The sequence below is a fragment of the Bombina bombina genome, chromosome 6, assembly GCF_027579735.1.
Source record: "Bombina bombina isolate aBomBom1 chromosome 6, aBomBom1.pri, whole genome shotgun sequence".
Lineage (NCBI taxonomy): Eukaryota > Metazoa > Chordata > Amphibia > Anura > Bombinatoridae > Bombina > Bombina bombina.
This window is the reverse complement of record NC_069504.1, coordinates 533,535,032-533,552,288: the sequence shown is the minus strand read 5'-3', so window position 1 is coordinate 533,552,288 and position 17,257 is coordinate 533,535,032. Positions and strand designations below refer to the sequence as shown.

At 37.7% G+C, this 17,257-nt stretch overlaps 1 protein-coding gene across 1 annotated transcript in view; it reads right to left on the bottom strand.

The window, feature by feature from the left end:
- The window catches only part of SHC4 (SHC adaptor protein 4), a 193,038-nt gene that overhangs the window by 67,279 nt on the left and 108,502 nt on the right, over positions 1-17,257 (bottom strand). The window contains exons 3-4 of the mRNA XM_053719895.1: positions 12,869-12,932; positions 6,726-6,845 (exon numbers count right to left, since the gene is read on the bottom strand). Coding sequence (XP_053575870.1) covers positions 6,726-6,845; positions 12,869-12,932 — 184 coding nt within the window. The remainder of the gene's footprint in view (positions 1-6,725; positions 6,846-12,868; positions 12,933-17,257) is intronic.

Here is a 17,257-nt window from a genome sequence, read left to right as displayed (position 1 = left end):
TGGCCCCTACACTACAGAAATCAATCAATAAATATATTAAAAAAAATATATGGTGGTGATCAAGAGGGGAGGGAGGAGGGATGAGAGCTGTTTGGGAGGAATCATATAGAGATCAGGGGATGGGAGTTGTCAATGGGAGTTGTCAGGTGGGAGAGTAATCTCTACACTAGAACAAATATTAACGCCTTCACTGCCAGTTATTTCAGAAGTGTGGTGCACAGCTGCAATTAGTGGCCTTCTAATTGCTAAAAACCACTGGCAGAACCATATATGTCTCCTATTTCTGAACACAGGGGATCTCAGAGAACCTTTTTACAACCATTTGCCTTATGACCGCAGTAATGTGTATAAATAATTTCAGCGAGAATACCACATTTTGCAAAAAAATTAAAGAGATACTAAACCCAAATTGTTTCTGTCACTCCTATTATCAATTTTCTTCGTACTCTTGCTATCTTTATTTGAAAACCAGGATTGTAAGTTAAGGAGCCTGCCAATTTTTGTTCAGCACCTAGGTGGTGCTTGCTGATTGGTGGATAAATGTAGCCACCAATAAGCAAGCGCTATCCAGGGTGCTGAACCCAGCTCCTTAGCTTAGATTCCTGCTTTTTCAAAAAAGATAGCAAGAGAACAATGAAAATTTGATAATAGGAGTAAATGAGAAAGTTGCTTAAAATTGCATGATCTATCTAAATCATGGACGAAAAAATGTGGGTTTAGTATCCCTTTAACAATTTTTTTATATGATCATATTTGGCCTCCAAATGGTGTCATGAAATGTACTAAAATGGGTCTACCCTAGATCAATACCCTGGGTTGTCTACTTTTAAAATAAAATTATTTTTAATCGGTAAATAAAAAAAACAAAGGCTCTATTCTTTGAAGCTGAGTGATAGCAAATTTGCTAAAAATTCTCTGGAAACGAAGGGCAGTTAAAGGGACACTGACCCAAATTTTTTTCTTCCGTTATTCAGATAGAGCATGCAATTTAAGCAACTTTCTAATTTACTCCTATTATCAATTTTTCTTTGTTCTCTTGCTATCTTTATTTGAAAAAGAAGGCATCTAATCTACTATTTTTGGCTTCAGACCCTGGACAGCACTTGTTTATTGGTGGGTTAATTTATCCACCAATCAGCAAAAACAACCCAGGTTGTTCACCAAAAAATGGCCGGCATCTAAACTTACATTCTTGCATTTCAAATAAAGATTCAAGAGAATGAAGAAAATTTTATAATAGGAGTAAATTAGAAAGTTTGCTTATCTGAATCACAAAAGAAAATATTTGGGTTCAGTGTCCCTTTAAGGGCCTAACAACATAAATGCCTAATAACTGTTATTATGTAACTTGTTTTATATTTTATAAGACCTACTTGGGTCCTTCATAAGTGTAATAGCAATATTAAAGGGACATACAGTAAATGTATAGAAATTAAATACACTATTGCTTACATACAACTGTGAGGTGTTAAATACATATTTAATGTCAGTCCCAGAACAGCAATGCACTACTGGGAGCTATCAAACACATCTGGTGAGGATTGGGCCGCCATCAGGGGGTGACAGGGGTGACTCCTGTCAGGGGCCCAATGGGCCAGGGGGGGCCCATGAGCAAGAACTAAAAAAAAAAAAAAATTTTTTTTTTTACATTTTGGCAGCCACCAGTGGGTACTACAGCAGAGTGCTAATTGAGGCATGGGAAATGTTTATTACAAAGAGTAAAATATTAGCATTTGAGAGGATTTCTGAGGTGCGCACTTACCACTATGCACAGTGTGAGACAGACTTGGGCACTTTGTTTGTACAGTGTGTGGCTGAGTCAGACGGCAGATCACTTTCATTTTCAGAGGAGGTAGGGACTTACTTAGCAAAAGTTTTTTATTTCTTTGTGCAATTTCGGATTGTAAACTTCAGTGTGGTAGTAGTTGTATGGTGGGGCCAGGGGTCCATAAAAACAATTTTTTTAGCAGCAGGTGTATTTATGATTAATTGACAATGCTGTAGAAATTCTACAGGAGAGTGCACGAATTATAGGCAAATGAGTATTTTGACCACATCATCCTCTTTATGCATGTTGTCTTACTCCAAGCTGGTATAGGCTCGAAAGCCTACTACCATTAAGCATATTAGGTGATGTGCATCTCTGTAATGAGAAGGGTGTGGTTCTAATGACATCAACACCCTTATATCAGGTGTGCATAATATTAGGCAACTTCCTTTCCTTTGGCAAAATGGGTCAAAAGAAGGACTTGACAGGCTCAGAAAAGTCAAAAATAGTGAGATATCTTGCAGAGGGATGCAGCACTCTTAAAATTGCAAAGCTTCTGAAGCGTGATCATCGAACAATCAAGCGTTTCATTCAAAATAGTCAACAGGGTCGCAAGAAGCGTGTGGAAAAACCAAGGCGCAAAATAACTGCCCATGAACTGAGAAAAGTCAAGCGTGCAGCTGCCAAGATGCCACTTGCCACCAGTTTGGCCATATTTCAGAGCTGCAACATCACTGGAGTGCCCAAAAGCACAAGGTGTGCAATACTCAGAGACATGGCCAAGGTAAGAAAGGCTGAAAGACGACCACCACTGAACAAGACACACAAGCTGAAACGTCAAGACTGGGCCAAGAAATATCTCAAGACTGATTTTTCTAAGGTTTTATGGACTGATGAAATGAGAGTGAGTCTTGATGGGCCAGATGGATGGGCCCGTGGCTGGATTGGTAAAGGGCAGAGAACTCCAGTCCGACTCAGACGCCAGCAAGGTGGAGGTGGAGTACTGGTTTGGGCTGGTATCATCAAAGATGAGCTTGTGGGGCCTTTTCGGGTTGAGGATGGAGTCAAGCTCAACTCCCAGTCCTACTGCCAGTTTCTGGAAGGGACACCTTCTTCAAGCAGTGGTCAGTGAAGAAGTGCTGCATCCTTCAAGGAAGAAACATGATTTCAATGGCAGGACAATGCTCCATCACACGCGTCCAAGTACTCCACAGCGTGGCTGGCAAGAAAGGGTATAAAAGAAGAAAATCTAATGACATGGCCTCCTTGTTCACCTTATCTGAACCCCATTGAGAACCTGTGGTCCATCATCAAATGTGAGATTTACAGGAGGGAAAACAGTACACCTCTCTGAACAGTGTCTGGGAGGCTGTGGTTTGCTGCTGCACGCAATGTTGATGGTGAACAGATCAAAACACTGACAGAATCCATGGATGGCAGGCTTTTTGAGTGTCCTTGCAAAGAAAGGTGGCTATATTGGTCACTGATTTGTTTTTGTTTTGATTTTGATTGTCAGGAAATGTATATTTGTGAATGTTGAGAATGTTATATTGGTTTCACTGGTAAAAATAAATAATTTAAATGGGTATATATTTGTTTTTTGTTAAGTTGCCTAATAATTATGCACAGTAATAGTCACCTTGCACACACAGATATCCCCCTAAAATAAGCGTATAACTAAAAACAAAACTAAAAACTACTTCCAAAACTATTCAGCTTTGATATTAATGAGTTTTATTTGGGTTCATTGAGGAACATGGTTGTTGTTCAATAATAAAATTAGTCCTCAAAAATACTACTTGCCTAATAATTCTGCACTCCCTGTATATTTAAAACCATGCAGAAATGTTCTTCCTCAATACAAAAATGGTAGGTGCCCTTTTGGCAGATATGTAATATATATAATATATATATTATATATATATATATATATATTACATTCCAGTTTTACTGCCCCTTTATGCAAGGGACTTTCCAGATGCAAGGAGGCATTTTATCTAAGATTTTTTACATCTGTATAAACCTGTTATACTCTCAGACTAAGATTTGCTCAGTGTTTGAAATGAGACAGGCTAACTTAAAACTGTTCAGTTACACTACAGCTGACTTAATTTGAAATACATACCAACAAGCCTAAATGCTGCATTTAACAGATCTAATGGTATGAGTACCACAGCTTATGGTTCCACCAAGACATATAGAGTACAGCATTTTCAAATCCATAAGTACAGCTGACAGATGGGAACATTTGTACACTATATTTGAAGTGGTGCTCTTGTTTGGGATAATGGGGGAAAAAATCAAACAAACAAATGTCAACCTTTTAAAAGTACTTTTCTTCATCTAGCCATCTAGCCAAGATCATTAATGTACCATTTTGAATTCACAGAATTATTTTTGTTTGCACATTTACAAATATGATTCTTTAAAAGTGATCTCTTAATTTCTGCAAATTTTTTAATCATGCATGTCACACACTGTTGATTTAGGGGATGCAAGGTGCATAAATATTTCCTCCTGTGAGTGTTTCTGGTGGGTGTCTGTGTTTTATGTCTTTGTGCTTTGGTTTGTGTCTCTATGAGTGTGTATGTATTTTTTTTCTGTGGGTCTCTCTGTGAGGGTGGGTGTGTATGTCTTTGTGCATTTTCTGTGGATGTCTGTGAGGGTGTGTGCATATGTCTTTGAGCTTTTTCTATGGGTCTCTGTGAGGGTGTGTGTATGTTTGTATTTGTGGTATTTTCTTTGATGCATCTGTGAGGGTGGGGTGGTGTATGTATGTCTGTGTTTGCTGGGTGGGATGTCTCAGTGAGGGTGTGGTTTGTCTTTCTGTGTTTTATGTGGTTGTCTCTCTGTGTGTCTATGTCTTTCTGTGTTTTCTGTGGGTGTCTCTGTCGGTGTTTCCTGGGTGTATGTGCAAGTTTGAGTTTGTGTGTGTGTGTGTGTGTGTCCATTGTCTGTTCCTTTTTAGGACATTTTGACATTACTACTGATTATTCCCATCTTTCTACAGACTTTGAGACTAATGAAACCTTTGCGGAAGTCGCCAATCTACCATTTAACCTTTAAATTATTGTTTAGGCAGTTCAGAGCCCTTCCTTTCAGACACTGCATCATTTAGTTGGCATCTTCCTTTACAAAAAGATAATCAGAACTCCATATTTGGTTTTCTAAATCTCCTTTTTTTTACAAAACTGTAGTTTACCTCATTACTTGTCAGGTCAATGTAAACAAGTGCTGAGTGTCTGTCTGGGTGTCTGTGCCTGAGTGTGTTTCTTTGTGTGTCTGCTAGAGTGTCTATATGTGAATCCTTATGTGTGAGTGTGTGTGTGTGTTTCAGTGTATGAGTGTGTCTGTGTGTTTGTATGTTACTACCTTTACAACATTTCCAAGTTTAAATAGACACTTAAGAATAAAGTGTATATACGTTTTGCACGTGTCAAAGGGGGGGGGGCCCTGATCAATGGTTAAGTCAGGGGCCCCAAAATTTCTAGTGGCGGCCCTGGGAATATAACAAGAGGCATAGGTGCATATCATTCAATGAATATATAAGAGAAGTCACAACTAAAAATAATAGCTGTGAGAAAGAATGACAAGGCAGCACTCAAATTTCATAAATAACAAGTGTAACAACACTTGTTATTTATGCAATTTGAGTGCTGCCTTGTTATTCTTTCTCACAGCTATTATTTTTAGTTGTGACTTCTCTTATATATTCATTGAATACTATTTTATGACTGCTAGCACCAAATTTGTTTTTGTTTGTAACAAAGGTAGAGTGCACACATTTAATATATTTGAAAAAAAGGCAGAGGTGCATAGTTACAAATGAGCAGCTAGTTCCTAGCAGTGTATTGCTGCTTCTGAGCCTACCTAGGTATGCTTGTCAGCAAAAGATACCAAGAGAATGAAATACATTTGATAATAGAAGTAAATTGAAAAGTAGAAGTAAAAAAAGTCCCTTAAAATATCATGCTCAGCCAGAACCATGAGTATAAACAAGTTTAAATTTGACTTACATGCCCCTAATTTATTTTTGGCTAAAGGTAGGTACTCTAGGGATTAATGCAACATAATGTTTGTTGTACATATATAGGTTTAGTGCACAGTGGTTAGTTAAATGATCCATAACTGCCAAGACTCATTTTAAGTTTAAAGGAATTAACTTAGCTCCATTTTCATATATATTTTCTTCGGTGCTCTGACAAAATGCAGAAAGACATTTGGCAGAAGGACATTTGGCAGACGGACATTTGGCCAACGGACATTTGGCTGACAGACAGAAAGCTAAAGAATGTTCCGATTTCGGCCGAGGGCAGATACGTTCCAGAGTGCTCTGTTCTAATCAGAGCCTCGGGCGCCGCAACTGCCTCTGGGAACCTTACCATGGGTCCTAGGCCGCACGTTTTGTAATTCTCTGTCTGGGAAACTATCTATCTATCAAATCTATCTATTTATCTATCAAATCTATCTATCTATCTATCTATCGTATCTATCAAATGTATCTATTGCATCTATTGATCTATCTATCTAATCTATGTATCTATCTATCAAATCTATCTATCTCGTGGCCGGACTGTTATGTGACAGCCACTTGTGTTTCGGCCAAATGTCCGTCGGCCAAATGTCCGTCGGCCAAGTGTCCGTCGGCTAAAAGTCCGGCCACGATTTTCTTCCTGTAAACAAGGATAGATTTTACTTTGTTGTGTTTACAGTCATTGTAAAAGTAACTGTCTGCAGAGAGATCTATAGAGTGAGACAAGTACAGGGAGAGGCTGAGAAGAAAATTAGACTGGAATGTTAACAAGAATGGCAGAGGAAAGGAGACTGTAGAGGTTTAGAAATGAGGGTTTGGAAAGGGCAAAGCGCACTGTTACAATACCCAACACTATGGTATACAGAGGTATTGAGAAAGAGATGACTGAACCTTCCCATCCAAACACATTCTTTCCATACCCACCTGTTGGGTTTCCATGTTTGTCAGAGTCAGGCTGTTTGTTGAGATGGTCAGTTTAACATTCAGTCCAGAAAACTGTAAGTTGCTCTTCCCCAGTACACAGGACAGAAATTTCAGAGGCGGCTACAAAAAAAATAAATAAATTCTATTTCCGAGTTTTTAAACTGATAATATTAAGTATCTATATCTAATATTTGCAATTGTTTATACACACTTAGTTGCTCTGTGCATGAATCAAATAAAATCATTTTATTCAAGCAAATTCATAAACTTGGCACTAGCACATTATATTAGTCTTGGTCTGTAAATAATATTATATTTTATTAATGGAATATTAAAATTAATAACATATGTTTATTAAGAAAGAGAGATTACTCCAGCAAAATAAAAACAAATATGCATTAAAGGGACTATGTACTGTAAAATAGTTTTTTCCTTACTGTGTTTCCAAATACTTGTTATACAAGCTGTATAAAATGTATGAAACACTGCTTCTTTTGGTTTATTTTTGTGTATGAAATAGCCTTTTATTGGCAGGGAAATTAGATCTCCTTATTTAATCACTTTCTGTACACACTCATGCTTCCTTATCAAATCTCTGTCTGTATACCATAGCCAAATTCTTAGGGTCTGATTATATAAAATTCTCTACTCAGACAAAATCACTCTATATAATCATCTAACACTCTAAGGTCCATAGTGAAATTCTAAAAAGGCTGATTTCTTTCATAAAATGATGATGGTCCACAGTCCTCCATACCATATGGGATATATTTCTCACCACTAGGAGTAGCCATTTTTCATGATTATTATTATTGAGTTTTATACTCTTATTCAACTCTCTGCTGATAAAGCACTACATGCTGTATATACACAGAGAAATAATCACTTATTTCTAAGGGTTCAGATTTAATAACATCCTCTGTGCAGGTGTTTTTGCAAAGACCTTAAAGGGATACTAACCCCAATTTTTTTCTTTCATGATTCAGATAGAGAATGTAATTTTAAGCAACTTTCTAATTTACTCCTATTATCAATTTTTCTTTGCTCTCATTTTATCTTGATTTGAATAAGCAGTAATGAAAGGTTAGGAGCCGGCCCATTTTTAGTTCAGCACCTGGGTAGCGCTTGCTGATTGGTTTGCTACATTTAGCCACAAATCAGCAAGTGCTACCCAGGTGCTGAATGATAAATAGGCTGGCTCTAAAGCTTACAATACTGCTTTTTCAAATCAAGATAGCATGAGAACAAAGAAAATATTATAATATGAGTAAATTAGAAAGTTGCTTAAAATCTCATGCTCTATCTGAATCATGAAAGAAAAAAAATTGGGTTTAGTATCCCTTTAAGACAGCTGTACACTTCAGCACATTCTTATGTGATCTACAGTGTACCCAATTTACTATAATGTGTGCCATTATAATTTATTATTACTATCTGTGCTATCAATACTTGAATATAAGTACTAAAGGCATTGTACTCCCATCGTTGCCAGGGGATGTAAACACATTTGTTTATGTCAGTCTGCATTCTCTATACTGTTGTACAATATTATTATATGCAAATCGCTAGAAGCTGTTTATGTTTATTGCTTGTGCAGCAGCATACTTAGTGATTTTTACATAGTCAGACCTTTTTTCTCTCTGTGAATATGCAAGACATTATGAGCCAGATTACAAGTGGAGCACTAGGAGCGTAAACGCGATCGCAACATCGCAGTGTTCTTTACTCTCAAATCCATATTACATGTGGCAGGCCGTTCAAATTACCGTAAATTTGTTTGTGCAAACTCAAGGTAATTTACACTACCCATATTTTCTATGGGTAGTGTAGAGCGCTAATATGGGCTCGTATTACAAGTTGAAAGTAAATGCGATTATTCAAACGCAATCGCATTTACAGCTCAAACTTTGTCCAGATAAAACAAAACTTCACTATGAACCCCTAAACCACCACCACCCAACATCACAAACTATCTCTTTACACTATTAACCCCTAAACTGCGACACACCCCACCGCAAAGTAAACTTCTACACTGCTAACCCCTTAACCGCTACATCCCCCCACATCGCAGTTTGCACACTATTAACCCACTGCAAAGTAAGCTTCTGCACTATTAACCCCCTTCACCACCAACCCCCCCCATCGGAAAGTCTGCACTACACTATTAACCCCAAAACTGACCCCCCCCCCCCCACATCGCAAAGTCTGCACTACACTATTAACCCCTAAACCACCAAACACCCTGCATTGTAAAGTCTGCACTACAATATTAACCATCCTGCCCGGAGGCTAGTACGGTTTTGTTCCCCTAGGACTGGTTATTATTTGGAAGCTGGTCATTCAAGGGGTTGGCGGTGTAGCTGTAAGCCACAGTGAGAGAAAGGTGAATTGAATGTGGGGGTTTACAGGCCAAGGGCTCATAATTGCTTTACCTGTCAGCAATAGTGCGGACGAGTGTTGCTGCTAAATAGGTGCCATTTTACCCTTTTTGCTGCTACTACAATATTAACCCCTAAACTGCCGCACCTCACATAGCAAAGTCTGGACTACACTATTAACCCCTAAACCGCCAGCCCTCTATGCAAAGTAACCCACTAACATCTAAACCTCCTAACCTAACAACCCCTAAGTTAACCCAAAATAGAATCTAAAAAGTGCATTAACTCTTTTGCTGCCCATATAAAAAAAAAACATAATCTTAGAAAAAAAACACCCCCCAAAAAAAACAAAAAAACTACCACTAAACCCCAAGATAGTACTCACCGAAGATGATGGCAGTGGCGGTCTATCTTCATCCCGGCAGCGGCCCATCTTCATCTCGGCAGTGGTCCATCTTCCTCCCGGCAGCACTTCATCTTCATCCCAGCGGCGCTTCATCTTCATCCCGGCGGCGGTCCATCTTCATCTCGGGGTGGTCCATCTTCATCCCAGTGGCGGTCCATCTTCATCCCGGTGGCGGCAGAGGAGGTGGCGGCGGCAGTGGTCCTCATCTTGCGACCTTGAGCACAGAGGTGCTCTTTATGCGGTCACCAGACACACACTGAATTGTTACTGCGAGGTACCCCTTTTATATTGGGGTACCCTTGCATTCCGATTGGCTGATTTGAATGTTCAAATTCAAATCAATCAATAGAATTAAAGTTTTTACAGTTTTATAAATGCATTAAACTCATGTTATGAATCTTTCTTAAAGTTACCAAATTGTGTCTGAAGGACAGCGCCATTCAAGAAATGTATTTGTTTATCTTTTGTCAAACAAACCTCTCATAATGTATATATATAAAGCAAGTCACATTGGTTGCAGAATTCCTCAACATTTTCTTTGATAGTTCTTCCCTTATTCTATTAATATTGAGAATACTTTGGATTAAATACAAGCAAGGGGCTTTCAAAAGTACTAGCAATGACTCTGACTCGCCTAGGATGATTGACAAGGCTGAGCAGGGTTAGGGATAGCACTTAATAAATAATAAATGTGGGTGATGGATGCTTTCTTTTTTTGCCCCAGGTTCTGGGAACTTTATCCACCTGAATAATGATAAATAGGCAACAATGACTGAAAACAATATAGCACTAGTTTGAATGAAGAGACTCCAGACATTTAATTAGTTATAGCAACAGCAAGTCACACATTTTTCTGATGTTAATGCTGATAGATCCTGTTTTTTTTTCTAAGTAAATACAAATTTTAGTTTTTAAACAGGGAAATCTAAATTTTGTTTTTAATTACATCTAATATTTTTGCAAAATTTTCATAGAATCAAAAGCAAAACTAAACTATGTCTGCTAATTAATTCAATATTTTTTTTTCTGAAATAGCTAGGTCTATTTCAACCAAAATGGCATTGCTTTTCATGTTTTAAAAATTTGTAGCCATTACAGTGTGGTTATTTAGTGGTGGCTTTGTACCACATTAAAGGGATATTAAAGTATCATTTTATTTATGCATCAGAAATTAATCACTGCATTTCCAAATATCTGAATGCAAAATAAATATTTTAGAATTATTTAAAAATGTCATGATAGAAAAATATGCATTGTTTCCTGAAGTCTCCTGAATGTTTATCTTACTTCCTTTGCTGTGGACATTTAGGAACAAACATAAACAAGCTCCATCAAATATCAATCAATCACTGGGTAGCATGTAGGAGTATCAGGGTTCTGCATTCCAGCCTTTGAGGGAAAGTGAAAACACTACAGTTTTTAAAGTTAAATTACAGGAAAACAAATAAATATATAATTAAAGTGTATTGCACAGTTGTTTAATTATTCACAATTAAACATTTGGGGCTTAATTACGAGGGGAGCACCTAGTTGCGCATATATTACAGGTCACAAATAAAACTTTTGCGCTTTTCACACAATTTATATAAAAGTTTCCTTTTAAAATAACAATATCTTTGAATACATTGACACTTGAGGTATTACCACAAGGATCTTCCTTATAGTATATAGTACAATGACCCATATACCCACAGGGCAGAGATGAGCTGCAGAGATATGAACAATCTGTGTAAGTAGCAAATTGGTGATGGCTCAGAAAGAATGTGGGCTGAAGAAATGGAGAACCAAATAAAAAGCATTGTCAACGCATTTTATGGTTTTAGGTTAGACCAGAGGCGTAACTAGAAACCACAGGGCTCAGGTGCAAGAATCTAAGAAATCCCCCCCCAAAAAAAGTACTGTATATAGTGAGTTAGTGACACAGTCTGTAATCTGCCGGTGAGATGGCTGGCCTGACCCTACCCGCCACAGTACTTTATAAAGTGACCACAGTAGTCTTTAAAATGGTCCAGCCCCCCCGTACTGTATATAGTGGTACTGTATAGTGACACTGTGTACCTCCCATGCTGTAGAAACAAGGCCTGTAATTTGCTGGTTCCACAAACATACACACATACACACACATGCATAAATACACACACATAAACACCAATAGGTAAAGCAGAAAGACTAACCCTTGTAGTCAGAGACAGAGAGACTAGTTATGCATCACGTCACACTCACATGATATCAGTGTCCCTGGGTTGGACAATCTGTTAAATACATCTGGTTACTTGTGTAACAGCTGTTATTTTTTTAGCCTACAATAACTTTAAACTTACTAAATTCTTCTGCAAGATACATCTCCTCAAATCCTAGATTACCTTTTTAGAGTTGATTCAGCTTACAAACATGTGACACCACACAAACACATGGCACCACAAACGTGACACGTCACACACCACACAAACACGTGAGGCCACACAAACGTATAACACATCTGACAAACATGTGACACACTACACAAACACATAACTCCCTACAAACACGTAGCTCCAGACAAACATGTAACACACCACACAAACATGTAACACACTACACAAATAACTGATACCACACAAACACATGATACTACACAAACATGTAACACACCACACAAACATGTAACACACTACACAAATACCTGATACCACACAAACACATGATACCACACAAACATGTAACATACCACACAAACATGTAACACACCACAAAAACATGTGACACACCACAAAAACATGTGACACACCACACAAACATGTGAAACACCAAACACAGGACACACTACACAAACATGTGACACCACACAAACATGTGAAACACCAAACACAGGACACACTACACAAACATGTGACACCACACAAACACATGACATACCACACAAACACGTGAGACACCACAAAACATGTGACACACCACACAAACATGTGAAACACCAAACACAGGACACACTACACAAACATGTGACACCACACAAACATGTGAAACACCAAACACAGGACACACTACACAAACATGTGACACCACACAAACATGTGAAACACCAAACACAGGACACACTACATAAACATGTGACACCACACAAACATGTGACACACCACACAAACACATGACATACCACACAAACATGTGACACACCACAAAAACATGTGGCACACCACAAAAACATGTGGCACACCACAAAAACTTGTGACACACCACACAAACATGTCACACACCACAACACTTGACATCTTACAAACATGTGACACACTACACAAACACGTGACACCACACATACACATGATAGATCACACAAACATGTGGCACACTACACAAACATCCTTGTAACATCATCTTACCTTCCTTTTCTTTGTAGCTCCCTTTGCACCTGGCACAGCTTCACAAAGTCGACTTATTGCTTCCCTATGGAAAATAAATAAAGTAATTCACATTATTCCAACTTAATATAAGGATAAGAGCATTTTTAAAATAACCACAGAATGTAGCCACATAAAGACTTATGTCTTGCGCTCATGGCACAGAACACTGTTTGTGCCACATAACAGCACTGCCAGCGTCACTAGAAACATATACAGAATAAAGACACTCTACCTCTCATAATGACATCTCTCATTAGTAAGACTGAGTGGTCAATATCACAGCCTGTAGAATATTAGATCAAATTCACAGGTAGATTTCTGAACCTAAAGCAAATATAAAATCATCTTCTCTAAGAGTAGCATTATTCAAAATGATATTCAATCCAGTGTTCCTCGTTTATAGTAAGATTACTCACAGTTTCAACAGCAATTAGTTATATACTAATATATATGTATATATAAAGACACGGAAGGGGACTGCACTCTCTTACTAACTCTTCCATTTTTGCTTTTAATCTTAGCTGAGAGCTTGCAAGTAAGTGCTGGACTTCCTCTGTGTGCTGTATTTGTTTTGTAATTTTCCCAATGGGCCTTGCACCCAGACCTGTCTAGGGTTAACTGCCTGGGACTCTGGGGGCAGTGCAGCTGCCTTAGAGTGCTATTGAGCACCCAGGGCTGTGCATGTTGCAGGTTCATAGGATGTGTACCCAGTCCAGTCTGAGAGTGCAGTCCCATTCCATGTTTTGTATGTGTCTAGGGTGATTACATAAGCCTGTGCACCCTTCACTTGTTTCCAGTTTGTTTGATTGAGAGCTTGCATTGTTTGGCTGTTTTAGAGACCCAGGTTTTGGGAGAGACCTTGACGTGGTACCTGGGCTTGTCCCATTTGGCCAGATGCGGTAACTCTTCCAGTTTTGTGAGTGCTGGTGAGGTGAGTGCTGGAATTCCTCTTTGTGCTATAGATATATATATATAACACAAACACATAACTCCACACAAACACCGAACACCACACAAACATGTAACACACCAAACAAACACGTGATACACCACACAAACACGTGACACATAACACAAACATGTGACACCACACACATGGCACCACACAAACGTGACACGTCACACACCACACAAACACGTGACACCACACAAACATATAACACATCTGACAAACATGTGACACACTACACAAACACATAAAACATAATATATATATATACACTAACAATGTTATCCAATTTAGGTGGCGTGCTATTTAGTGCTTTTGCTTGGGCATAAACTTCGCTAGAAGTAAGCTTTTTGTGCACATTGGGTTGCGCGCGTATTACACTTTGAAAGTAAACCTACAGAATTTTCACAATAAAAAAATTCCTAACACCTATTGTTTGCACGCTAATCCAATGTTCTTCACGTACAGAACAATGTAATTTTTATTGTAAATACATATTTCTATATATGTCTGTATTTACTGATACCTGTATATCTGTATAGCTATACATTATAGGTATAAATATATTTTTTACATTAACATTATCCGATAGATGTAAAAATTTATATTTAATAATAAAAAGTAAATATTTTCCACAGGAATGGAAAATATGCGTGAAGCATTTCTTGTTTTGCGATTTAGGTTTAACGCAGTGTTGGGTTAGCACACATGAAGAATTATGAATCTTACATTACATTATTGAAAAATGCAATTGCGCTCTCGCAATCGCATTTACTTTTAACTTTTAATATACACGCTATCTCCGACACGCGCAAGAAGCCTATATCGCTCGAGCACAACAGTTAATACCCAACTTGTAATCTAGCCGTTATATAGATGAACTTCCCTCTTCCATATATACCTCCAACTGATAAAAAAACCCTCCAGTTATATAAAACAGAAACGTTTAAGAATATCCACTTATACATAGCTGTCAGATACCTTTATGCTCTAATAACCTCTGAAAGTAATAATAGGCACCACAATAGTGTTTATTTCCTCTGCCCTTATATCAGTGGCTAATGCTGCTGCTGCTTATTGTTAGACAGTTGGGCAAAATTGTACTGACCTTAAAGTCTGGTTATGAATGAAGATATCCATACAGTATTGGATTTATAGCTACAAGGTCTCCCTCACTTCACAAAAAAATAAATAATATCATATTCAGTAGTTAAGATATGTAGAATTGATACTGGAAATCTGTATATTCAGGATCTTATGTTCTTGTTTGTGTAGTATAAACAAGGAACAGTGGAAGCTTCTGAATATACACTACAAAATAATTGAAAAAAAAAAATAGAAGGGCATAAAATCCATCATTGTTTTTGTTGCATCTAAAAGAAGACATTTTAAAATGCATTTCAAATAAAAAAACTAATGTTCCTGTGTTTACGTGTCTAGTTAAATTTACTATAAACAGTTTTAACTTAAAGGGACAGTCAAGTCCAAAAAAACCTTTCATGATTCAAATAGGGTATGTAATTTAAACAACTTTCCAAATTACTTTTATCACCAATTTTGCTTTGATCTCTTGTTATTCTTAGTTGAAAGCTAAACCTGGGAGGTTCATATGCTAATTTCTTAGACCTTGAAGGCCGCCTCTAATCTGAATGCATTTTGACAGTTTTTCACCACTAGAGGGCATTAGTTCATGTGTTTTATATAGATAACATTGAGCTCACGCACGTGCAAGTCTGTCAAAAGAACTGAAATAAGGGGGCAGTTTGCAGAGGCTTAGATACAAGGTAATTACAGAAGTAAAATTTGTATAATTATAATTGTGTTAGTTATGCAAAACTGGGGAATGGGTAATACAGGGATTATCTATCTTTTTAAACAACAAACATTCTGGTGTTGACTGTCCCTTTAAAGTAACATTAATCTGCTGGGCACATATACAATAGCATGGTTACCATTCACAATGAAAGTGTTTTTCTCCCTTTTTCTGCTGCTATCTTCAAAGCAGTTCTTCTATTTTAACCCCTGAAATTTGCCAGACGGTGAAGCTCCGCCTCATGCTGGCTTCCTCCATATTGAAGTACAGGTATTCTCGCACTGCATTTATAGATCAGTGTGGTTGCTGGCTTTTTTACAACTGTGCAGGTTAGGATGCACGATTCAGATCAGGAGCTTTACATTTTTGCAGTGGCTGCATTGCTCTATATTATTAGTGAGGGTTTTTTAAATACATTTTCTATAAATGTAAAGCTCACATGCTGCATGTACACTAACCCCAAACAAATGATACAGCTGCTAAAAAGCCAATAACATCACTGATCCTGATTGTGCACCTCTTCTGTTGTACAAGAATAAATAGAATCAAAAACCCTAGCAGGCGCCAAACTCACAGATAAATAATATATACTATTATTAAAATAAAGTTAGCAGAGACAGAAAAGAAACAAATCAAATTAAACATATGTTTCCACAAAAAATACTTCAAGTTCAGTACTCAATGAGAGAATCGTTCACAATGGAAAGAGTTCTCTAGAGCCTCTTCAAAGGGCCACACTCTTCTTATATCCATTCATAGGGAACCGGAAATAACATCTAGACAAAAACAAATGGAAAAAGGTGCCACCTTGTGTGTATCAGTTAGTCAAATTGACCAAACGATTCTCTACAGGATTTAGATTTACCACCCTGCCATTTTAGGAAGCCTCCTGGATGCAGCGTAGACAACGAAGCCTTAAAAAAAAAAACACGCAACCACCTGTACCAAACAACAAAAAAACATGTAACCGCCCACAAGAAATAAAAAGAAACCTAACCGCCCGCACGAAGTATAACAAAAAAAACCTAACCTCACACATGAAGTATTAACAAACACCAAAATTACCAACCCCACATCGCAAAATAATAAAGTAATTAACCCCTAATCTGCAAATAACATAATTAAAATATCAACCCCTAAACCGCCAACCCCCCACATCGCAATAAACCTAATTAACTTATTAACCCCTAAACCGCCAAACCTCCACTTCGCAATAAACCTAATTAACCTATTAACTCCTAAACCGCCAACCCCCTACATCACAATAAACCTAATTAACCTATTAACCCCTAAACCGCCAACCCCCACATCGCAATAAACCTAATTAACATATTAACTCCTAAACTGCCAACCCCCTACAAAGCAAATAACTAATTTAATTACTAAGCCCCCTAACCTAACACCCCCTAAATTAACTACATTGCCCTAAGTTAAACAGTTCTTTTAAATTTAAAAAATACGAAGTTCCCCCTAACAGTAAAAAAAACCCCACCCACGAACCCCCCAAAATAAAAAAAACTAACACTAAAAAAACTTAAACTACCCATTGCCCCTAAAGGGTGATTTGTATGGTCATTGCCCTTAAAAGGGCATTAAGCTCTTTTAC